The following is a 25792-nucleotide window of genomic DNA, read 5'->3' as shown; positions in this document are numbered from 1 at the left end:
AGGTTCACTGACAAATTTAAAATGAACTCCTTTTTACGGTTATCCTGCAAGGCGGATGATGACTTGGAAATGTCACGTCAGGGATTTGCGATGTGCTGAAAACTGCCTGTGATTTGTTGTGCCAAGTGGTCTAGCCGCTCATCCATAGAGATCCATGGATCTATCAGTCACACGAGGAGGCTGAACACACAGATACAGTATATATTAGGTCCCACTACAGTCTGTGAGGTAGCAGCAGCAAGCAGAGCAGCTAAAGGGAGGATTCATTTCAAAACCAGCTCATCAAAATCGAAAGCACATGTGTGTGTGTGTGTTTATGCGGGTTTGATAAGTGATCAGCTAAACCGATGACATTAAGACATCGACCAAGTGTGTCACGATGCTACACAAACATGTTGGTGTGTTTTATTTTGTGTGTACATTACACACGTTACACTCGGTTGCAATGCGCCAGCCTTATCGGCAGCAAGTCTGTGTATGTCTCAATTTTGTTCGTCGTTTATATGATTATATGTCATTTTTAGTTTTTATCTAAACATTTTTAGTGATTTTTTTTAAATTTAATTTAATTTTTTTTGTGATCTGCTTTTTATTTACATTTTGTTTTATCTTTAGACAATGTGCACTACTACTAGAGCAGTGTACATAAGAGAAGAACTGTTGACACTGTCAAGGATTGGACGCGGAATTAAACATCCAATTCCGACGAGCTAAAAAAGCTGTACCATGGATGCAGAGCTAGAGCGAAACTAAAGGCAAAGAGGCACCACAGGAGGTGGAGGTACAAGCCTTTTCTGCCCTCGGTGGTTATGGGAAACGCTAACTCACTACCAAACAAGTGTGATGAGCTAGAGGCGCTTGTGCGGAACCAACGGCTGCATAAGGAGAGCAGCTTGATCTGTCTGTCTGAGTCCTGGCTGAACCACAACTCACCAGACTGCTGTCAGTTGGTTTCCGTGCGTTCTATTAGCCCACAGTCGTCATCGTTGTCTACATTCCACCGAGGGCGGCACCTACAACGGCGTGTGACGTCATCCATGACGCCGTTGCTAGGATACAGACCCAACATCCTGAGGCATTCATTGCAATCACAGGGGATTTCAACCACGTCTCTCTATCCTCCTGCCTGACTGGCTTTGTACAGTATGTGGACTGTCCAACACGTGGAGACAAGACATTAGAAATGTTCTATGCTAATGTGAAGGAGGCTCACAGGGTAGTGTCTCTTCCACCACTGGGTAGATCTGATCACAGCATGGTCTATCTACAACCCACATACAGACCATGTGTACAAAGACTTCCTGTTACTACCAGATCTTTCAGGAAGTGGTCACCAGAGGCGAGTGATGCATTGAGAGACTGCTTTGATGTCACAGACTGGGCTGTACTGCTGGAGGAAGACGAAATGGACATTGACATTGACATGGACAGGAGGGTCAGCACCATCACAGACTACATTCACTTCTGTAGGGACACTGTGATTCCAGTGAGGACTGTAAGGTGCTATCCAAATAATAAACCATGGATCACCAGTGACATCAAAGACCTCCTGAACCAGAAAAAGAGGGCGTTCCAGAATGGGGATGGAGAAAGGCAGAGGAGTGTACAACAGGAGCTTAAAAAGACACTACGTCGAGTTAAGGTGGAGTACAAGGTCAACTAGCAGTCCCTCTTCAGAGGCTTTTTAATATGAGCCTTCAGATGGAAAAAGTCCTGGTGTTGTGGAAAACTTCTTGTCTCATACCAGTGCTCAAATTAGGGCAACCGGTGGAGCTGAATGACTACAGACCGGTGGCTTTGACATCTCATATCATGAAGACCTTGGAGAGACTCCTTGTTCGTCGCATGAGATTGCAGGTTGTTGAGGCTCTTGACCCCCCCCATGTTGCATCGGGCACATGCTTATCTGGATGTGCCTGGTTCATATGTGAGAATCATGTTCTTTGACTTCTCCAGTGCCTACAACACCATACGGCCTCCCATACTGAAAGACAAGCTGCTAGGTATGGGTGTGGCCCCCTCCCAGACAATCTGACTGCCAGACAACAGTATGTCAGGATGGGGAAATGTGTTTCTGGAACACTGGAATGCAGTACTGGCGCTCCGCAGGGTACTGTTTTGGCTCCTTTTCTTTTCACCCTGTACACATCGGACTTCAGGTACAACTCAGAGTCCTGCCACATTCAGAAATATTCTGATGATACGGCTGTTGTGGCATATGTGCATGGTGGACAGGAGAAGGAGTACAGGGACCTTTTGGAGTCCTTCTATGGCTGGACCAAAAATAACTGTTTGCTCCTGAACACTACCAAGACCAAAGAGCTGGTGGTGGACTTCAGGAGATCTAAAACTCCATACCAGTCAGTCTGCATTGATGGAGGGGAGATAGAGACTGTTCAGACCTGCAAATACCAGGGGGTGGTGCTGGATAATAAATTGGAGTGGTCTGCCAACTAGAAGCAGTGTACAGGAGGGGCCAGAGCCGTCTCTTTTTCCTGAGACGGTTCAGGTCCTTCAATGTCTGCAGTGATATGATGTGCATGTTTTATCCCACTATCATTGAGAGTGCACTGTTCTATGCTGTTGTCTGCTGGGGGAGTTGCACTACAGACAAAAACTGTAGGCGCCTGGACAAACTGGTGAAACAGGCTGGTTCTGTTGTAGGCAGAAGGCTGGACCCTCTCGGTGCTGTGGTGGAGCAACGGATGAGGAGGAAATTAGATTCTGTTTTGGAAAATAATAAACATCCCCTCCACAGCATCCTGGCAGGACAGAGGAGCAGCTGCAGTGAGAGGCTCATCTCTCTGAGACTGAGAGCTTCAGGAGGTCCTTTGTTCCCACAGCTATAAGGCTTAACATGAACTGACATGTTCTTCTCAATTGTATTTATTTAGTCATTTATTATTATTAATTATTATTGTTGTTGTTAATGTACAATCATTGTAAATATTTATAATTTTTTTTGAGCTACTTGACTAATTTGAATTCCCCCCATTGGGGGATGAATAAAGTATTTTTCTATTCTATTTCTAGTCTATTCTATTTGAATAAGAGGTCTGCCCTCTCGTGTCACAAAGTCATCGACGAGGTGGCGCTGCGGTGGTGTGTGAAATATGTGAATATTCTTTCACATGTGCTTTGCATTGTTTTCATGTTTTAGAAAAGTGAAAAAGAATATGGCGTGTGTAAGCACATGTACACAGAAAAACACACACAGTGTTGCTGATTAAACCGGTGGGTGGTATACTGGCTTCAGTGTCTGATTAATTGCAATTAGGTTTCTGTATTAATGAGCTTGTAAAGGACCACACCGGACTAACAGCTTAACAAGATGTTATTTATATTGTCATTACTTATTAAACCTCCTCATGGATCATCATCAGTCTGCTTCCATCAGTATAAATAATAGAATCTCAACCCCCATCTTATGTTCATTTAGAAATTTTGTTGAGTAACTTTCTGCTCTCTTAATAAGTAACCCATTTCCTGCTGCCTCATGATTGCAAGACCTGCTTTTATTATGTCTGTATTGTTTCTGCAGAACAAATTTCTCCAATGGGAAAAAAAACTTTGGAAAAATTTGGGCACATGCCACATTTGTGAAGTCAGTCCTACAGCCAAAGACCTGTTTCTCATTCTCCGCTTTAAAATCGACACTCGTTAAAGCTGCGGTCGGCAACTTTTTTTTAGTCATATTAGCTTGAACTGTCATGGGATTCTGGAAGTAGAATATTAAATAGGCTGTTTAGGAAAAATCCCGAATTCTGTAGCTCCCTCTGAAGCCTGTAATCATGCTTGCAAAAACCGAGCGCTCCCGGCTGTTTTTAACCAATCACGTTAGGGTGGAGGAATCCTACCTGTCAATCATAGCTTGTGCACACGCTGCTGAGCGTGAGTCTGCCCGCAGCTTGTGTGCGCTTACACTGGTGTGAACTCACGTGCACAACCTCGTCCACAGAGGGGGAGGGGTTTGGGGGGGATTCGGAGCTTGTTAGAGGTTGGGGGAGGGACCTGAAAGTTGTATCAGTTCGAATTTTCCGACTTTAGACTCGGAATTTTGAAAACTTGCCGACGGCAGCTTTAAGCATTCTTGACGAATCAAACACAGATCAAGTCTCCTGCTCCACATGAGTGAGGACTTTAAATGCTGAGAAGGGAGGGTCAGAAAAGCTAATCGTAAGAGCACTTGGGGGGCAGGGAAGCTTGTTAGTCTCAATGATGCTGATCACGACCGTCTTTTCTTGCTGCTTCAGGTCAAGTGACGTCATGGTCCAAATCATCCAAGAATACAGGTACCAGCAGCACATGGGTCCGCCACCAGCACAAGAAACCATCAGAGGTAAGTCACTGTGGCAGCTTGGTTGTGGGACTCTCGCATGTACATTCCACAAAACTGTGTGCAATGACACCCAGTGAAGGTGTTGGGATTTTTTAGGGCTGATTGCGGCTTTAGCCGATGCTTACAGGGTCCATTTTAAAGCCTTTGATTTATCGTTTACAGTTGTTTACAAATGCAGTTGTTTCACATGTGCAGCACATTCCACGATCTCTAAGCGGATAGCTTAGACCTTATTATTAAGTTGCATTGTATGACACAAGAATTAGAATGAAAGTTAACAACATATCATATTGAGGTAATAAAGGTATAACTTTTTGCTGTCGATTCCTTTTTTTTTCCAGTTGGATTTGTGTCTTTATAATGCCTGTTATTCCTCCTTTGTCTTTGAAATGAAAATGTTTTGAGGACAAGCGGCTTCTAGCATCCTCCGACATTTAACCGACTGCTCAAATGATTTTAAATCAAACACCGGCTGATAACGAACTGTTGCTAAATGATTTGAGCAGCCTAACTGAAAAGTCTCTCTGGGACCCTTACAAACTGTCTGAGTTGTCAAACATGATCAGATTATGTTGCTGAATACTTGAAGGATTGCACCTTTTTCTGGTCCTTCTTTATGATATGTGTCTCTGAAAAAGTTCAAAACCAACAGATGAAACCTGGATGCACGAACAAATACAAAAACAAGATTATTCTTCCTTTAAAATTTAGCCTCTTTGCCACCAAAAAAATTGCCAACTGTTGTGAGATGCGAGCACTCACCCAGGAGCTATGCATCAGTGAGACGCGCACTTCTGTTTAATGTGAATACAGCCATCTCCGTCCCCACAGCTAAATCAACCAAGCACATGGATGGCACAAATTGGTTGGCTAAAACACTGGGTAGGAACCATCCATATGGCCATGATGAATGATCCTGAGTGCTTTCAAATGACCACCCTCAGGAAGAATCTGGCATAATCCAGTTGGAAAATGGTGCACTCTACCAGTTGTGGCCAGGCATTGCCTGCCACAATCACACATCCCTCCTACTCTGTCAGAGGATTGGGTTCAACTCTGTTTAAGGAGAACTCCATATTTGCTGTTGGATTTTGACTCTGGGAATACCTCTCTGCCATTTGGAAATTTGCGTTTTGAAATAAAGGACAGGAGGCAGCAGCCTCTGGTGCTTCTTCAACTTCTCAAGATATTCGTTGACCGAGATCTCAGCTAAATGAAAACTGTTTTTATATAAACTATTTTCATCTTCTCGCACCTCGGCTGCGATTCTCTCCATCATGCCTCCAAAAAGTTTGGATAAAACTGGCTGAAGTGAAAGAGCACAAATGTTAATATTATTTATTTTATGTTTTTTTTGTGCAACTTTTTAAAATAGATTTGGGGAGGCAGAAAAAAAGAAACAAACTGCACACGCATGAAGTGGAAGTCATCAGCGAGCATCTGTCAGGGTTGTGCATTTGAAGTATCCTCCCCCTCTGCTCCATCCAGTTAACCACAGGCTGTTGGAAGGTCCTGTCAGCAATCAGTCCCTCAGTAATTACTACTGTAGCTCTCTGCTCTGACCCGGGCCTCCGCTGAGGAGCCAGGGGCCACGTTCCCTTTCATAATGCTGCCTCCTTGCTCTGGGGCATACTGCTCTTTCAAAAGGGATGATGATTTGCTGTGTTTTTTTTTCTCTGAAGCAGTGAGTGATGGGAAAGGTCAAACAAACAGAAAGGGCAGGTGACATGACCAAGGTTCAACTGTAAAATATCCAAGTCCGAGTTGCAGGTGCATCTGAGTTGATGTTGGAAATGCTTGGATCTTTGAAAATTAAAAATGTGCCGGCACTTGTCTCGGTTCTGCTGAAGAGATGCTATAGACATGTCCTATTGTTCTCTCTTACGCTGTAATATTGATCTTCTTGGAGTTTTCGGGGACTCTCTTAATTGCTGTTTCAAATCAAGAAACTGGAACACAGTACATATTCTTATTTAGCTTAATTGCCTTATTTAAACAAAAGTGGTTGTCTTTGACATGTAGTTGCAACAACTCTGCTCAAGGAGAACTGTAGCTCTCAGAGTATTCATGCTTAATGCCTAAGTTTATTTGAATGGAGTGGCCTTTGGATGAAACATCGTCTGACCCATATTTCCAGCTCTGGAATAGGCTGTTTGCATCCTACTATTGTCTGACTTTCCGTAAACAGACATCCAACAATCATGTGCACTGTACGCAGAGATCGACCAGCTGTTACAGTTGGCATGACTTAAACTCCTCTCTCACTCTTTGTTTTCATTGTCAACAGTTTCTCCTCCACAAGTAATTGCCACCATGGATGCCTTTAAGGACACCCTGCCCCAAAGTATTCATTGTTGTGTTCCTTGAATGACTCGCTCATCTGAAGCACGCTGAAGGCATTTGGTCCTGAGAAATTCTTTGACTCGGGCTTGAACTTTAGCAACTGGATTGTAGATATTATGCATAGTTCCACAGAATCCCACTAATTTATACCTTACAAGTTGGGAAATTTCCACGCAGGTATACAGCAATGTCATTTGATAATGCTCAGAAAATGAATGCAGTGGTGGGGAATGCAGGAAGAAAGCTCTTAAGCCAGAGATAGCTGGAACTGCTGTCGGTGTGTGAAGTGCCCTGAGGCCACAGGAACAATGTTGTGTGTTTTACATGTTAAGGTCATGGCCCTGATGAAATGATATCCCTGTTTTACTTGTAATACTGAAGAGGAAGCAGACCTTTGAGGTCACGTTCCTCATTTGTTTAGATGGTATGCAGTTAACTACTCTTGAGCTTCACAGTCCTGAGTGTCACTTCATTTTCTTTTGTGCAGCAACGTTGCTGCAGCAATTCTCAAAAATGACAAAAGGCACTTCATTTGGAAAGGTAACCGACAGGAGAAAGTATAAAAATGTGTAAATCAAAAGTAAAGTGTGCACCACGCATCGCAATATTGCAAGAAAGTCTATTATGTTCTGAAATTCTAGGCATATATCGCCATCAGTCGCCATATGTTCAACCTCCTGCACATAAAAGCATTGGTATCTCTGATGTAAATTTTGTATTTTATTTTTTAGCAGAGGAATGCCAGACATCACCAAAACGAAATGCTGTTTAGAAGTGCTGCAAAAAAAGCCAAGTAAGGTTTAAAAAAAATAAAAAAGAAAAAGAAAAGGGTGATATTTTTAGTAAGTGCAACATCTTCACCACTGCATCCCTACTGAGAAGAAAACTGGACAGTGGCTTTAGTTTATGAGATGATGCTCACCCTTGGTTAAAGGAGGTGTGGCGACTGGTAAACGCAACGAACATGTAATGACAACGTAGCTCTTTGCTAAAAATGAGCCGTATTTATTTGCGCCTTTGCAAGTCTTTCACTGCAGCTCTGACTTTTCTTTGAAGTGGTTTAAATGGTTTCACTTGGCGGAAGGAGGACACAGTCAAACTCTTTCTTTTTTTTCTCTTTGCAGTTGTTTTTATCTCATTTTAGATGAGGCCAGAGATTGAAGATTTTGAACATTTGGTAGACAAACAGGAAGTCATTATAACATGCAGTACATGTACACATTTAACGCATTTGGTTTTGTGATTAATGGTTTTGGGCCAAAGTTTAAGGCAAGAAAAACACACTGGCAAATAAAGAGTGCCTCTCATTTTTACATGCATCGGAGAAGAAACTTACCATTTACAAAATGCCCTAAAGTATAATGTTGCTGCAGCGGTTCAGAGTGAGGACTCTCCCTTTAGTCGCTTCAGGCTGCATCTCCTGTTCACAAAAGTTTCCTGCTCTTCTTCTTCTTCTTCTTCTTCTTCTGTTTTTTTATTTTACGATACTTTTTTTTGTTTGACCATCTGTCTTAACATCAAACAAAACAATATTAACAAAATGACAGTGTAAACAAAATTCTGGCTGTGTTTTTTTCTTTTCTTCTATCTTTATTACACTTTTATATAACCTTGCAGAAGAAAACTGGGACATCTAACACATAAACATCTTAAAGAAAACCTTTGAGACAGTCATAATCAATACCAAATGGAAGTTCTGTAATGACATCGAACGCAGCGTGTCATGGCTATGTGCTTCACTGGAATATGTTACTGTGTCATCTGTCTCTTATTATCCCTCCTGAGACCGTCTGCCATTCCCATCCCATCTCTTATTCAGTGATATTGGTTGTGGAAGTTTAATTTATGCAGCAAATATAAGCTCTGTGTTTACATTATCAGTAATATTTTAATCCATCTACAGTGGTTGAGAAATAGCTATGGTGTCTGTATGGATATGCTAATTAGCCATGTGCTCAATACATTGCATTGGGTGCAGCTTTTGAAGCCAACTTTAAAGAGTAGTGATTGGGAGTTGAAGTGAACTTGGAGATCTGATATGATTAATTAAAAAGTGCCTTGATTGGGACCCCCCTGCTCTGAAATGAATGGCTAAACCAATTCTCGGATAAACGGAATGCCTAGAAAACATACCTGCATTTAGCTGCAGTGATGAAGCAATTGCCGTCTTTCTCTTGCTATGGCTGTCATATAATCCGTTGCAGTTAATGTTTTCCACTTCAGTTTTTTTGCAGTGCTACAAACCACAGATAGATTCACAAGCTGTCAGACTGTTCAGAAACAAGATAGCACACTGAAGACCCATCTCTTGCCCAGACTTTACTCTTACCATTAGTGCAGCTGGAAATGCATCATTTTCCAGATCTTTGATACTAAAACAAAACTTCCTTGCATTTGCTGTTGCCCAGCAACCAGGGTAACTTTCCCTCTTTATTACATTAAATATTTATCTCACTGCCCAATTACATTATTTTTCTTATCATTAATTCTTTGCATTTTACTCACGCCAAAAGATTTGACCTTTTCTGCTTACATTTTGCTTTGTTTAAGAGCTGCATCTTTTGCTCCCTGTCTGTTATTGGAAGCTCCCTGTTAACTTGGCTATTTGTGATTGTAGATTCATGAGATCATTTATATTTGAATGAACTTCAACTAATACCGCTTTATTCTTAAATTATGATAACGTTGTTGGTCATAACATGGTGTTACTGCATTTGGCTGAAGCCAAGTGTGGCTCTGCCAAATGCTGCTTTTGAATTGGGTAAAGACCGTATTTGGTGACTATCATGTTAGTAATTGCCTCTTTTTTTTTTTTTTGATGCCTCAAATTATCATTGCATTGTCCATTAGAAATTTACCATCAACTCAACTCGGCGCTTACTCGGGGGGGGGGGGAGGGAGCAGCAAGACGATGATGACGTGTATGCGCGACACCGCAGCTTGTAGAGTGTTAATCCAACATAGCAGCGGACACAACATTACCGTTCGATGCAGCCTTAGAAAGTGTTTCAAGTAGCTTAGAACGCAAGTTAACTTTTATTTTACTTTTTTTTTTCTTCTTCTTCCTCATCGAATTTCTGTCGCTCTACATACGTCATCTGGTATGAGTGATACAATTGGTTATGAATCGCGCGCAAAGCAGCATGGGAAGAACCAGACGCCATTTGATAGACATTCATAGCGCCCAATAAACGGCTCTAGGCATTCGTAAACCACGCCTCAAATACGAGAAAATGCACACCTAGTTCCCAGACCACCATCTCATCGAGATGTGGACGCGTCAGCCAGGCTACTCGGCGCTTAGATTTAAATAAAAAATAAGCTAAAATGTTATATAACTTACCCAATAAGGCAGGAACTAATCACATGATTTTTGTGATTTTTACTGAATCAGTACATCTCTGCAGAAGCTTGATTTTATGTTGCCAAACGAGTCAAACAAGCTGTGAAAAATCAGTCTTGATCCTGGATTAGAAGTCTAATGATCAGCAGTAATTTATCAGCTCTGATTTATGACTTTTTACGGTTCGGCTGGGCATTTTGCAAATAGCTGTGACTTGCAATCAGGACGAGTTTAAAATGGTGCATATTTACAACTGGGAAAGGGCGTGAGTAGGTGTTCAGTGCCTGGCAAATGCTGTTCGTTCATTTCTTTTCCCCTTTTTTCCAAATGTTTGGTATGATAAGTCTGCTGATACTTTAATTTACTGTATTTCTTACAAACTGTGTTGTTTCCTGACACGACTGTCTGAAATCTCAATAGGGTGGAAGGTGAGTGACATGAGAAAAAATTGGATGAGATGCCATTATTTCAAAGCCAGGAACAAACCTAAAAAGACTTATTTATTAAAATAAAAGCAAACAGAACAGAATTTACTGGTATTTGTTTTCGCCTAGAAGAGTTTGTTGAATAGGAAGTGATAGTTAGAGCCCCTCCCAGTGCACCATGGGAGGAAGGAAGTGGTATCCGTGGGGGTTGCCAAAAACGGTGTAGCAGGTGTGAATTGCTGTCAGTCGCATTATTGTCTACTTGTACATAGATGAGTGTACGGTAGGTATAAGTGCATGCAGTACAGTGTGTGTTTGTACAACTCCTTGTGTAGTAACTTGACAGTAAAGATGTGGTGAAAGTGACCAGGCAAATTCAGAGCCTATGAAAGTAAACTGGCATCCCATACAATAATGAAGTGTGCATGCATGGATATCATACTGGTTTTGTATAATACGTACAAATTTTAGCCAACAGAAATGAAATGACCTCGCTTGTTTTATTATGACTACACTGAGCGAGAGATCAGTTGCTGCGTCGGGTGTATTATGGGTGTGAAATGGGTGCTGCACCCTGTGTTCTCACCAATCTAGGGCCAGTCCTGAGTATTGTTCTGCAGTAACATTCAGATTAATATATTGTTGAGACGTTGACTAGATAAATGTTTGATATGTTCTGCTACATGGTTTTCATATGCAGCTGTCATATACTCATTTGTAATTCACATTTTTTTTAGTAACCAGTATTTATAGATTTAGAAAAAAAGATAGATGACAAAGCAGTTACTATATCGAAACGCTGTCAAAATACTATTAATTATCTGGGTTTACTGGGGAGTAGAAGCTTTATTGTTGGATGACACACAGGCCTTCTCACTGTTTAGCGCTTGTCGTGTTTAGCACTTATTAGGGCAATTTAGCTGTAAATGTTTGAGAGCTACCTTGGCTAACTCCCAAACTCGTGGCCAAGCAACCTTCCCACTAGTTCTTGTACGAACATGTAATTTCGTCAGCTCTTGGTCTTGTTTCTACTTTTTTTCCCCCCTGCTAGCTTGTGCTAACTCAACATAGCTTGATCAGGATTGGTAGAACGTGACAGGCAGTCAGACCTCAACTTTTTTTGAGGATGCAGGTGGTCCTTTGGAACCTGAGAGCAGAAATCTTCAACTATAACGTTGATGACTGTTGAATTGAAATGCATTGAGGAAAAAAATGGCTTAAGCTTGCCTTGTTACACATAAAAACACATTATGCATATGTTAAAACGAGAGATATTTGGTGATTGAGGAAATTGTTTGAATAATTTGGGAGCTTGTCGCAACAGATGGCTGCAGGTTGATGAAACAGAATTTCCATTAATTAGATAAGTAAGAATTTCTTCAGAAAACTTTCAGAACTGTGGCCAAGTGATGGAGAACGTTGCATCTCTGATGAATAACACCTGATGGTTACTTGTACTCTGGGGAATTTACCATGAACCTGTCCCGGGCAAGTTTAGGTAACTTGCGTGTTAAGATTAGAATGAGTAATTTCTTCAAGGGCCATGTTGTATATGTGGACACCACATTTGTTCTTGTCCATTCAGACTTAATTTACGTCGGGAGCACCCCAACACCCTCTCAAGGATCTGTCTTTTTTTATCAAGATGTGCCGGTGTTAAAGATGGATCCCCATCAAAGTTGTAAAACTCCACATTTTTGGATTAATTTGTTTTGTTTCCATTAATCTCTTTTACTTTTTAAAGATCTTTTGGGGGCTTAATGCCTTTACTTGAGAGGTACAGTCAGTAACGGTAAGTAAGATCTCTCAAAGGGATTCAACAAATGCACACAGATCTATTAACAGAACTCTTCTCTTAGTGTTTGCTCTTTCAGAACTCTTTTCCATTATGCATGTGCTCTCTGCCACAAGGCGTTCCATCATGGTAGCTCTCATTCATTGCCAACATCTGCTTATATTGATGAGCCCAACTTTACCAATAACATTACAGCAGTGAATAGAGATGCTAATAAAGGAGCGTTATATCATGCAGATTTATAATGCGCTTTGATGTAAACTCAGTTACTGTCTTTGAAGCCAGTAAGATGTCAAGACATTACACGTTGCAATGCTCAGGAATGCCATATTCATGAACTGTCGACGAGCCATGTGTGCAGATACAAGCATGCACTGTATGTAAATGTGTTTGTGTGCGTTTGCATGTGTGCCTGTCTAAGCTAGCAGCTGCTGGAGCATATTGGCTTATGATAGAAACAGCTGTTAAACTCCATGGCAACCAGATGTAAACGGCTCTGAGTTGATGTCCATTTCTTCCTGTGTCTGTTTCTCTCTCTCAATCTCACACACACACACACACACACACACACACGCACACACGCACACACACACACGCACACACACTTTATTTGCCAAGCCCAGTGAATGGATGAGCTGCCCGGATGGATGGCCCATACCAGCCGGTAGACGAGTGCTAACAAACATATGCACACGCTGTCATGTTCTCACACAGCGAACCAGTAAAGCCACATTTGTTTTTAACTTCTCCGTATTGCTCCTTTTGCGCACCAACCAGGCCCAAAAATTTAGGGAACAAAACAAAAACTCGTCGTCTTTTATTTTTTATTTTGTCTCACTTAAAGATGGCAAAGAAACAGAAGATGTTTAGACAATTTGAATTTCAGAAGCTGGTGACGGAGTTCTTTTAATAGAATATTTTGTTGACGTTTTAATTGGACACAATCTGTTACATCACATATGATTCAACTGAAAATGTTTCCCTCCTTTCATTTTCTGTTGTAAAAGTTAGTTGACTATTGACACTTTTCAACCTCAAATTCTCTTATGTTCAAACATGGTTGAACACGATATATCTTGGTCGTCTGTTCTCGATGAAACGGGATTGAACATTGGGAGAGTTACTTGGAATGTGGCCCTTGGGGCTTATAAAATTTGATTTTTATTTATTTTTCTGTCGCTGTTGTGTTTCCATCTTGAAGCGCTAAAGTTTGTGGTTGATACATAAACTAACAGCACTGGCCAGAAGACGTCTCCTAAAACTCAAACAGATGGAGTGCATTTTGTCTGGAGGGGAAGGTGGTATTTGCGCACCCATGAGCAGTTGCTTTATTTTTGCTTGTGTCATTTGTCTTCTTTTTATGTTGTTTCTGGTGAACCATCATCACTTGTCGTGTGTGTTTGGCTTTCATGGATAAAGTGGCCCATATTTCTTCTTTCCGTCTCGTGTGATGGTCTCATGGCAGAACATCAGAGGGCTCAGTATTGTCTCTGAAAGGAAGCAAAAGTTTACAGAGAGAGAATTCACTATTTAAAAATAAGAAAATGTACTTGTTTTATATTGAGAAAAAGGGCACAAACATTTTGAAGAACTGATTTCGGTTCATTCATAGTTTGATGCTCCATCTGGGTCTGCACAGGAGGCATTCAGGCATGCCCGCTGAGTTGTAGGTCACCCACGTTTTGGAAGGACGCGGTGTGTAATTACTGCAGCTGGGAGCGTAAAAAAGCATGGAAATAGTTGAACCAGAGTACATCCCAAGCAGGGGTCACGTTAACCGAATATTTACCGTCGTTGACCGTTTTTTTTAAAAAACGGTGACGGAAAAAATCTGAGGGCATCAGCCATTTTGACAGATTGCCATTCACACCCCTGGCCACTTGGTGGGATGAGCATATTAATTGGCTCTTGTGGAAGAAGAATAGTAGAAAATTGTCACGGCAGTTGAGTGTCAACAGTTCCTTTAAAAAACCTGATAACGATGTTGATAAAAGAGGTGTAAAAAGAGGGACAGATGAAGATGAAGGACAAACTCATTCCTCAGGCCTCGGCGGAGCGAGCGAGCGAGCAAGCGGCAGCAAGGAGGTTAGGCGGGAGTACAGAGTTCAGTGGGAGCGGGAGTTCTCCTGGCTGAGGAGGGAGGATGGAAAAATGTTCTGCGACATCTGTAAAAAAAGCAAATATGAGCAACAGATTTGTCCGAGGATGCACGAACGTGCAGGAATCTGCATTAACTGACCACAAAAGTAGCCACAGCCACCTTGAGGCTTCGATGGTGCTCAACCAGAGTGTGGCTATGATGAAGCATGTGGAGAAATCACAGGTTGCCTGCAACGAGGCATTAAAAACTCAACTTAAGGCACATTTGGCTAAAACAAACACCTCGTGCCACCTGTATCCTGACCTGATGAATCTCTTACAGTCGACCGGCTGTCCAAATCTTCGTAGTGCACACACACACACACACCGATGAGACAGTCAGTCAGATGGAGGAACCTAATGGGAGACCAGAACCAGTGATATTGATGACCGCATCGCCAACAAGCAGATATGTTGGAATAATAGTTGATGAAACCACTAATATCATGCTAATCTCATACCTGACACTTCAACAGAAAGGGGAGCCTGAAACTGCGTTTATCGGCAATTACGCAATTCCAAAAATAAAAGATGTGCTGTCGGGCCGTGGGGTCGCCATGGCTCGTGGTTGCTGGACTTGGAAGTGACGGAGCCAGTGTGATGGTGGGTCAGAAAGCGGTTCACTGCTTTGACTCTCTTGCTGACTGATGTTTTGGCTGTGGTGAACCACATGAACCTCATCTTCCAAAAAGAAGACGTCAATACCTCGTCCATCTCACCCGTCGCGAGCATGACTCTGGCCAGTCTGGCAGACTTGATGAATGGGCCAGGTGAGGCGGAGAAAAAAATCCAACGAGGCCTCACAAGACGGCAGGTTCTGTGGCGTCACACTGACGCATGTAGACGCGCAGACTTTTTCATCTTTACGCAGAGTACGTTGCGGAGGTGACCAAATTGATCAAAAAAAAAAAAAGAGATTCCCATCGGAGCATCTGAGCTTCATCTCTGACCTGGACACCGTACTCAATGCATGTCGCTATCCTGGTGGTGATGACAGCGCGTTAAAGAGCTATGGACACGAGGCTTTGGAGCGCGTCACAGACAGGCAGCTGATACACTGGAGCAGAAGGAGCGCATGCTGCGGGATTTCCTACCGTTGAAGCGGGTGCTTGCAGGATCAGGAAACCCGTCGTTCAGAGAGTCTTGCTGACTTCTGATCACTTCACTTGGAGAAATGTTCCCTTATTTCAAAACTTTGGCTGAAGTGGCGCTTGTAATTCCAGTTTCCAGTGTGGCAGCAGAGCGCGGATTCAGTCTCCAGAACAACATCAAAACAGCCATGAGAAGTCCTCTGTCCGAGGAAAAAGTCCAAAACCTCATGACAATAACCTCTGCAGCAGTCCCACTTGAGACATTTGGTTAGTCACTTGGTAATTCAAGTCCATGCGGACCAGGAGGAAGGTGTGAGACTGTGCGTTCAGGCCACAGGTGTACAGTTCATATTTTATTATTCATCGTTCACATGTAGCTACTTGGGCCTCACAGTCATTTGTTTTTGTTTCTGCGGAGAAAAAGTTGCTATTGAATATGTCATTATTATCATTTAAAAAAACAAAGTGACCGGTAAAAACAGATGACGACAGGGTTTTTATGACCCTGTCAGTCTAAATGACGGAGGTTGTAAACCTCGGATCCCAAGTAACACTGAAAACTTCTTTAGATGCATCGTGACTGGGGCCTTAAACCAGTGCCATCACAATGTTTGCTTGACAACAAAAATGTCAATCCTGTCATTCATATGAAAATAACTTATTAGAAATACTTTTGACAAATGCAAATTTACAATTTTTATCTTCTGATTCCCACAGAAAACTGACTGTTGTAAATGTCAGGTTTTGATGTCAAACTGTCAGTGTCGGAGGGTGAAAGCTTCTTTATAGACTTCACTATCCACAGCCCTGCTGGACTGACATTCAGCTTGAAAACTGAGGAGATCATGTTAAAACCAGCATGAGATTCATCCACGGGAAACTATCTGTCTCTCACCTTTCAGTACAGGAAATTTCTCACCCTAAATACTCATTATTTATGCCAACTGTTGTGAATTACAGATTCAAGCAAAAGACAGATTGAAAGATAAAAAAAGTCTCTGAGTTAAATAAAATAACCCTCAAACAAACCAAGCAAACTAAACCTCACAGGCTATTGATACATCACTGCAAAAGCACCTGACATTAAATATTTTCTTTACAAAAGGGATCTTTTGACATGTGAATACCTCGAAAATAGGATATAAAACTCTGGCCAAAGCAGTGAGGATCAAATGCAGGTACCGGTGGAGACCGTTGATAGAAATGAACTTCATTGCTCAAATAAAAAGCTTAATGTCAGCCAGGGTAAGACCGTCCAAAGCAGCTAACAAAACCAGAGGAGCTAGATGAGCAGGTAATGGTATGGGAAGAGATGGAAGAGGAGGTAGCAACACGGGATACAGTAACAGCACTGATACTCTGGGTATGAACCAGGATCAGTGAGAAAATTTATATTGAAAATGTATTGAAATTGCAATATCAATACTGCAAGATATTTGAACCTGAAGTAGGACAGAAAGGCGTGTTAATGAGGGCTGGAGGTGAAACGCAGCCATTATTTTTACACCTGAGATTAGCGCCATATATTGAAGCATTTGTTTATATATTTCAAGTCATAACATCAAAGCAATGTTAAACGGTAATATTGCATATTATTTGTTTTCCTCATTTCTTACAGCCCTACTAACAATCACCATAAGTTTGTTGGTAACAGCCCCTGTGAAACGGGCGATGTTGTTGGCGTTTTTCACAAGAAGAGCAAACTTAAGAGGAATTTAAAGGTCTTGATTAGGCAGAAAGCAAAGTCACTGACAGAAAAAGTCAACTTTACTATACTTAACTTTGATTAGAATTTGTATTTGATAGCGAAGCAAAAAATGAGAGCTAAGGAGTTTTGACTTCTCAAATCTGAAGTACAATGAATGCAGCATCATTCTTAATGGATGCTGCCTGAAGATCCAGCCTAAAGATGTGGAGGCTGGATGAATCCGCTTTGAGCTGGGAGTGTGTCGCAGAAATCGGTGCCAAATCTCAACTCAAAACTGAATATATTCTCAAACCCTAGTGGCCCCCAGGTTAAGTGCCTTTTTTTGAGTTTTTGAATTGATGGGCAACTTTAGACACCCAAATCTATGCTCTGGAGCACAGAATGTTATTCATTTATTTCTCGCCCCCCCCATATTATGACCCCTTAAAGGCACAAGCAGATCTGACTGTAATTACAGTCCCTATGTGCCCTATTAAAGTGTGTACTTTCATGGTGAATAAGACAATCTTTTGCTTTCAGCTGCAACTGCGGCGTCATTAAGCATACAGTAAATAGCAAAACACAACACACTTCAAACCAGGATTGTGGGATTACAGGCGGTACGCTGCAGCTCATTTATTTTTCTGTCAAACCCACACTTTAAGATGTGAAACGCAGTCAGTGACATTCCCTGGAATAAAAACCTGTCCTAGGATAGGACAGGGAAAAGAAAAATTCATTGATCAGGAATCTTTGCTTTTCTACATGTTACTTCTACCGTGACCATGCAACCCATCAAGATGTCGACCACTGTGATGACAATGAAACGCAGGGTTAGGCCTAAGGTTTACATCCCTCAGCTGCAAGGCTTACTTTGCAGTTCAGGCCCCTGGGGGAACGGTTGAGAACAGCAGGTGTAGAAAGTTCTTCATAAAGAAGAAGGGATGGAAGAAATGGCTGAAGAAAGACTGAGCAAAGAAAGTCAACTGAGCCAGCCAACATGATTGAAAAATCGTCTTTGGTGCGGCAGATGCCACCCATTTGGCACCACATGTGGAATAAAGCAAGCAATAGATCTGTCAAATGGTATTTAGGCTTTTGGTCTCTATCTGGGGTCTTTCCGTGACATTCGGTTCAGAAAGCTGCTCTTTTAAGTAAATCTGCTGAGCTTTGTAAGAGCAGCCGCGGGTTGGCTTTTATTTAAATGACTTTGTTGTTCCCGGTTAGTAAATTCTGCTTCTGAAGAGCTTGACAACTGACTCAAGTTGCATTTGGGCACAGATGTGTGAAGCAGCATTAATCATGTAGTTGTTTTGGTTGTTTTCCGCCACACGTCTCCAAAACTGGGTCACCCCCCCCCCCCAGCTTTCACTTGCCATTTTACCATATCGTGTGCCTGAGCTGCCATTAGAAGAATGGTATTTGCATCGGACTCCACTGGGGAGAATTGCCTTATGCTTCTTTGTCTCCTTCACTCTTTCTTGTCAGTGACCCAGTTTTTTAACCTTTATTCGCTGAGGGAAGTTTTTCTGAGCACGTTCGTCCTCTCTCATTTCTTCTCTCAGAAACATCTTGCTTCATATTCATGATTTTACACACATTCACACCTGGGAGCTGCAGAGTACAAGCACAACCCCTACTGGGCAGATCTACTGGAGTGTTTAGGGGTTTGCATGCCTTGTTGAAGCCAGTCGGAGTGTTAAATGAGCTACATTTTTTTTTTTTTTTTGGTTTGAAATGATATCATGGATTATCTTTCAAAACTATTCAGAATTGAAAATATATCCTGTTTTTCTTTATTATCCTTACTTTGTATCATCCAGCACATTCAAACTGCCTCGTGCAGTTTCTACCTGGGACATATGAGCCCTTACAGGCTTCATTGAAGCACTTTGGAGGTTGGATTTCTTTATTCAAAGACAATCAAATAGCTTTTTCTTTAGCACACTCCCATCCAAGTAAAGCAGCATCTGGTTCCAAATTCAACCTGCTTAACCTTTCAGCTCTAACCTTACAATAGAAATTTAAATTTGCGGACAAGCTGCACATATAGCCTTCTCTGCCTTTATGTTTCTTGTTCGGGATCCTTCCATCTCTGATTTTTTTTTGTGTGATTGTGAACGTAAACAGAGGGCAGAATTTTTAGCTCACAAGAGGCCAAAAATCACATCTGTTCAAACCGGGGAGCGCAGTCAGTCACTCAAAGCCTTATTGAAGTGGGAACAAAGCCTAATTGCGTGACCTTTGAGTGAAGCCTTGGCAATCAGCCTGCCCTTGGCGTGGAGGGGAGCGCCGTCGCTCCACGAATCATTCAGGCCAGGGGCTTGTGATGAGGAGCCGCCGTTCAGACAAATCTCAAAAGGACTTGTTCACTGTCTCGTCTCATGCTAATGAGGGGCATAAATTGTAGGTTGGGTGTCTTTTCAGAGCTCGGCACTACGAAGCTAGGCTAATAGCTACGGATGTGACATTTCATATCTAAGTGGGGAGAAGGGACTGTTGAAAGAGCACAAGGAAATCCTTTTCACATTCATATCAAGTCTTTTATTTGTTAAGTGTCAAGCCAGTAAAAGCTGTTGATGAGAGTTGTTTTCTGCATAATAACTTAAAGACTCCCTTCACTTTTGCCTTTATGCATCTTTCCTGACTCTCATCCGTCCTGACATAGAGCGGTGTGTAAAAAAAAAAAAGAAAGAAAAAAAGGCTGAAAGCTGCCTTCCGGCCTGCGTGCTCAGCGCCCTGCATGGTGCCTTATCTGCAGCGCCAACACAAAGAACAAGCTGAACTCTGTCTGGTGCCATTAATGGAGAAAAAGTGAATAAACATTTTCTGAATGGCACCGCAAAGCTCAGCTATAGAAGTCACAGGTGGGTTACCAGTCATTGCTTTTACATGGAAATGTATGGTGGTAAAAGTTTCTGCAAATGGGATATTTTTGACCTTAGTTTCATATTCAAATGGTCAGTGATTAACCTCTTGGGGTTACAAAAATTTGAGCACCGTGGGCTGCATCTGGCCTTGAATTCAATCTCTGGGAAGCTAATTTCTCTTCTGTCATCATAATTTGATTGCATTTTTTTTCCCCTCTCAGACCATTTTGTCAACTGTCAAAACTGAACATAGTTTTCCATCTGTTTAAAGGGAGGAACAAAAAAGAAAAGCAAAGAGCCAAATTAAAAACTGGCTGCTGGAAGAACACCAGGAAAAGATTCGAGCCAGTTGAAAATGAACTTTACTTTTCTGTTTTGCTCTTTCTCGTACCATCCCTTTCTTCCCGCTCTGCCTGTCGTCTCTGCTCTGTACTCCTGGAGAGGTTTCAGATAAGTCAAATCCTCCCTTTCTGTCCAGTTTGTGGAGCGGGGAGAAAAGCAGGAGAGAAGCAGCCACGATTCAGAGGCCTTGTAAAACCAAAAACATCAGAAAACATTGCCGCTGCAGTAGAGCAAAACCATGAGGAAGTGTGGAGAACACAGTAGGGAGAGACAGAAGTGTGTATGAAGCCACTGTTTGTGGACAACCAAAATTAGCCGTCTGTGAGTCTACTACTCAGCTGGAGGGTGAAATGGTCCAGTTTTCAACTTGACCAACCATGACAGGTGGCTGTGTAGTCAGTCGATCATATAAGATCCTTTACTGATCAGATTAACACGCGTTAACCACATGATGGTTCACATCACATGTGGGTCGACGTATACCGTAAAATCAATGCCACGTATTCTGTAAGTTCCTCATCGGGTTATTTTGATACAAATCTGCCGTTTCGTCATCGTTTTGGCCCGTCGGTGCACATGAGAAGAGATCGGTGCACATACGGAGTGTGCACAGTCCCACACCAGAAATAGCAGCAGCCTCTGCTGTCTGTCTCCTTAAAGTGTGCAATATGTTGCAGTTAGTTTTGAGTTGGATTTGATTTGCACGGACAAAGCTGTGTGCATTGTGACTGATTCTTCTGCTGCACAGTTACTGACATACATCATGCATCTGCGTGTCAGAAGCCAAGTATTTTATCATACGATATCACAATCGATGTCCTCAGACTAATAAATCAAGATATGTGTAAATTTGGCCAAAACTTCTTCTTGACTCTCCAGAAGACTCACGATAGTCGTATCTCTCAGCAAAAGTAGAGCAAAACTTCCTGATGCATCATGTGATGCTCGTACTGATCTACTGTCTTGCATCCACAGAGTGTTCACCTCAGCCATCCCCACTCAGGAGATCCAGAGTGTTTATCACTATATGTGCGTTTAAAGGAAAAAGATCAAAGCTGTAATTTGTTGAATTCATTACATACTGAGAGTATTGACAGCTTCCTCTTTGTGCATGTTAAAGGGTGTGCTTTGGTTTGCTGAAATCACTGAGTCACTGTACTAATGCACTGATCTCACACACACACACACACACGCTCCCCTCTTTTCTCTCTCATTCTGCCACTCTCCTCATCCCTTTTCTCTCCTTCCCTGTCTTTTTCTCACTCTTAATCACCCACTCACCACTCACACACATCCATGCACACACTTCTTCCTGAGTCCTGTGGACCTTCCAAGCAGCCAATCATTAGAGCCCGTGCTGTGATGTGGCTGCTAAAATTATCCTGCTCTCTCTGTGAGCTGACATCTGCCATGACGCACTGTGGAGAGCCAGGTAGCCATAATGCCCAGAGGAGAAAACAACTCTTTTCTTTTCCTCTCTCCTCTCCTCTCCTCTCCTCTCCTCTCCTCCCATCCTCTCACCTCTGTTTCCCCCCCAATCTTCCTTTCCGTCTGCTTTCTTTTCATTTTGCTTCTTTATCAGTTTGTCTCAATTGTTCTTAGCAGTTGATTTCATTCTACTGAATTAAAGGTCTATTTTTGTTGTGGTCTGACTCACTGTAGGTTACTATTAGTTCTGCTTGGTGAAAGTACAGACCATTTTTATAGGTCTAAAAACTCCAAAAGTTTAGCACCCTGAAGCATTTCAGACCAGTTTATTATTTGGAGGCTGGGATCTGGGCTCGCGTGGGAGGAGAACAGAACGGTCCTGAATGGCAAAACTTGAACAGCCATTTGCCACTAATGAATTATTAATATTTTACAAGTTGTCAAACAAATGTGTGTCTTACCTAAACCTACATCGTATCCTTCCCCTCGGCGTCTGGCGGTGCCGCCTGTAATACCCAGTTGGTAAAATCCATCCAGGTTTTCTCTTCTTCCTCTCTTGCTCTTCAGACCTATCTAAGAGCTATCTTATCTGCTTTCTTAAATGATTGCATGACTCCCGTTTTGGTAGTAGTAGTGTAGGGAATGCTTTGTGAGGAAGATATCTCTGGGATGGGATGGTGAATCTTGGATCAGAAGTGTGCAATAAAGCATAAAAGCCCTGCTTCTCAGGCTGAATATGGACGCGGATCCTTGGCAATAAAATTTGTGAGAGTTTGTAATCCGCTTGGCCCTTTTCGATTTGTTTTTTTTCATGGAAACTTTGACATCACTTTCTTGACGGTAATGGGGTTTCTCATGTTTGCTGTGTTTCTACAGGATTTAAGTTCAACTTCATAGAAGCCATAGTGCTTCCATACTAGCTCTCAATGCAGAGGACTGAACATGGACTGTGTGGGCACTTCACGTACGCTTCTGCAAGCTCCTACTTTTGCACGCTGTAAACATCATCTTACAATGAACAGAAAATTGATCTCTGACATTTGTGAATCTGTCATCCGCATCTCAATGCATCTTAAATTTGAGTTTCCCTCCCCCTAATATCCTAATCTACCTAAAAAGGTAGTCCATTCATTCCTGTGCGAGTTGCTGTAATCTCCATATGTTCCGCTCTGGAATTAGCCTAGATTAGGTTGAAATGATTTAACTTTTGCGATGGAATTCGGAAGGACACTGCACAGGGTTCCAGGAAGTCTGCTTAAAGGAAGCTTTACAATCAAACTGAATACTGTGTTTTCATGTCAAGTGATTCCTATTTATATATTCAAATAATTGGAAGCTGTGTTAGGTGGTGTGGTTCATACATGTTTAAATGGTGTCATTCACAGGAAAAGAAAGATTAGAGCTAGGCAGATGAACCTCTCCTGTTTTACCTTTCTGCTTGTGTTGGAAGTGTCTTTCTGCCGTGGTATTTCCATGGACATGTTCCATTAAAATGCTCTCGCATCGCTGAAGTAAGGTTTATTAAAAAACAAACAGAAAAACCTTTCCTTATGTTGAACACAAAGAGGCATATTAAGGACCGAACACACACATCAGGTGTTGCAATAACAGCTGGATTAGAAGGGAAGGCCGAAGCTGCCGCCGCTCTCACCCCTTTCAAAGTCACACGTGAACAAGGCTGACTTTGTTCAAATGATTGTGTCATCTGGCCTTTAAAAACCACTTTGTTGCTGTGCGTTAAGCAGCTTCATAATAACGAGGTCTGTTTTGTGGGTGGAGGCTCCGTGTGCTCCACCTGTATGTTTACTGTGCATGTATGACCGTGTATATACCCATGAATGCCTGCGTCTGTTTCTCCACCTGTGTGGGTGTGTTCAATAACAGGAGTCCCGTGTTTCCGTGGGCATTTATGTCTGTGTTGTGAATGCGTCCGTGTGTCCTTATCTGACTGGATGTGTGTTTCCTGGTTCGAAATGTCAGCTTTCAGCAGTCGTCCTCAGTGGTTTCTGCTCTGTTCAGCTCCGGAGGAGGAACACGGTGCTAATCTATCGCCGCTCTGCAGATGGTCCGACATGCAAGTCGATCCACAGAATAAGGCAGGGCGGCTGACTGCCTCGTGCCGCGCGCGGACGAGCCGAATCCGAAGTGGACAAGGCTCGTAGTTTGTAAAACCGGATGAGGATTGGACCTGGAAAACTGCTGTCTCAGTCCTCACGCTACGTTGAAAATGTCTGATAGATTTAGCTGTGTCAGTACTTTTTCTCACTAAATCAACATTGATGTTTAGAAATAGAAATCCCATGAAATATTTACTCGTAGAAGTAGTAAAGGGTTAGTGTGCTGAGCTGTTGTGTCCAAAATAAACACAGCAACAGTCAGGAGGGTGTTGGTGTTTGTGGAAGGCTGAGTTGTTGAGGTGTGATAGATCACATGATTAATTATTGGGGTCACAATATTAGATTAAGATGTATGAATATAAAAAAGTACCAATTTCAGAGTCTTAAGTCCATTGTGTGCGAAGAATACAGGAGTAAGCTTGAAAGCAGAGCACAGTTTGCCTAAGTTTATGGATTTGATCAATAAAAAAGTTTAAATCAACTGATTACAGTACAAATATTAAGAGATTAGATAAAATGAGTTGTTTTAGACTTTTTTTAGGCTTTTACCTTCATGTCTTTGTAAGTGTGAGGTCTAGCTTTGTCTGTAAAAAGATGACATGGAGATACGGATTGCTTTGGATCACATGTTTTATCATCGATCTGAAGCCTGTCTTTTTTAATAACTGTGTGGACATAGTTGCTTTGAGATGAAACGGGTGATATTTGGTGGTTCAGAGTTTGCTGTGAATTTGAATTGATGGAGTGTACATTTGTCAGCTGCTCGACTTTCAGCTGGCTCAGCTTCTTTTAATGAGGTTGATGACGGAGGTTCCGTCCAGGCCTTGTGTCACCGGAACTTTGCAGAAGCCCAAACACTTGCCAGCTGCCACTGAAAAATTAAAGTCTGAAAACTGACTTTAGAAGGGAGGTGTGCAGGAAGTCAACATTGCCGATCAAAATAAAAGGTTTTAGCATTTAAAAATAAATGTCCGACACGTGAACCATGAACTGTTGTCAGACTGGACTTCCTAAACTCATCCTCCTCCCGTATAGTCCTGTTTTTCTTGTTTTAGGGTGATTAATGATGTTTTTTTCCAAGGTGTCACGTGCCTCTGAGCCTTATCAATTCTTTTGATTGTAAATCAGCAACATTGTACACACGGCACTCTCAAGTCTGCATTGAACGTGAGACTAAGAAATCACACTTTTCACAGCCCGTCACGGCACCAATTCCTTTTTCTTTCACGGTTTGAAAAAAAAAAAAAAAAACTTATAATGTCGTAGTGTAAAAAAGAGGCGATAAACATGGCCGGTTTTGCAACCTTGGCTTTTTCTACACCCGTTGGAGCGAAATGTCTCCCCGCAGCAGAAATGCCTCTGTCTGCCTCTGCCCTGCTGCCCGGTGAACGGTAGCTGTGCCTGTGAGCTTCTTCAGCAGCGTTGTGCGTGCAGAGCGGTTCTAGGAGGCTGTGAACTGTGTGAGAGACAATCTGTTGTTTCCAACTTTTTCTCTGGCACATCGTGGCTCATGTAAATATGGTCGAGATCACTGCACAGATGCTGTCGTTAATCGGAAGAGATCATTGGTAATGGTGATTATTCCACCTCATGATAAAGTTAGCAAGTTAGATGTTGCTAGAGCTAACGTCAGCTGCAGACAGCTTCCTTCACATGTGCTGCCAAAGTGATGCCCTCAAATAATGTTGAAGAAATGTTTCTGTGCAGCGTTGTATGAGCAGCTGGATCTATTCAATGAGAAGTCATCGGTTAGGCTGCACTGTGTGATCAGATGGCTTGTGATGGAAGCCAGTGATAATTCAAATTCAAAATTCAATTCAAAAATACTTTATTTATCCCAGAGGGAAATTAAATGTTGATGTAGCTCAATTAA

At 42.1% G+C, this 25792-nt stretch overlaps 1 protein-coding gene across 2 annotated transcripts in view; it reads left to right on the top strand.

The window, feature by feature from the left end:
• The window catches only part of jade2 (jade family PHD finger 2), a 212373-nt gene that overhangs the window by 33175 nt on the left and 153406 nt on the right, over window positions 1-25792 (top strand). For both annotated transcript variants that reach the window (XM_075486640.1, XM_075486639.1), the window contains exon 3: window positions 4254-4339. In XM_075486640.1, the coding sequence (XP_075342755.1) occupies window positions 4254-4339 (86 nt within the window). The remainder of the gene's footprint in view (window positions 1-4253; window positions 4340-25792) is intronic.

This window comes from Odontesthes bonariensis, chromosome 16 (genome assembly GCF_027942865.1).
Source record: "Odontesthes bonariensis isolate fOdoBon6 chromosome 16, fOdoBon6.hap1, whole genome shotgun sequence".
Classification (NCBI taxonomy): domain Eukaryota; kingdom Metazoa; phylum Chordata; class Actinopteri; order Atheriniformes; family Atherinopsidae; genus Odontesthes; species Odontesthes bonariensis.
Note: the sequence above shows the minus strand (reverse complement) of the source record. Positions and strands in the feature narration are given on the sequence as shown.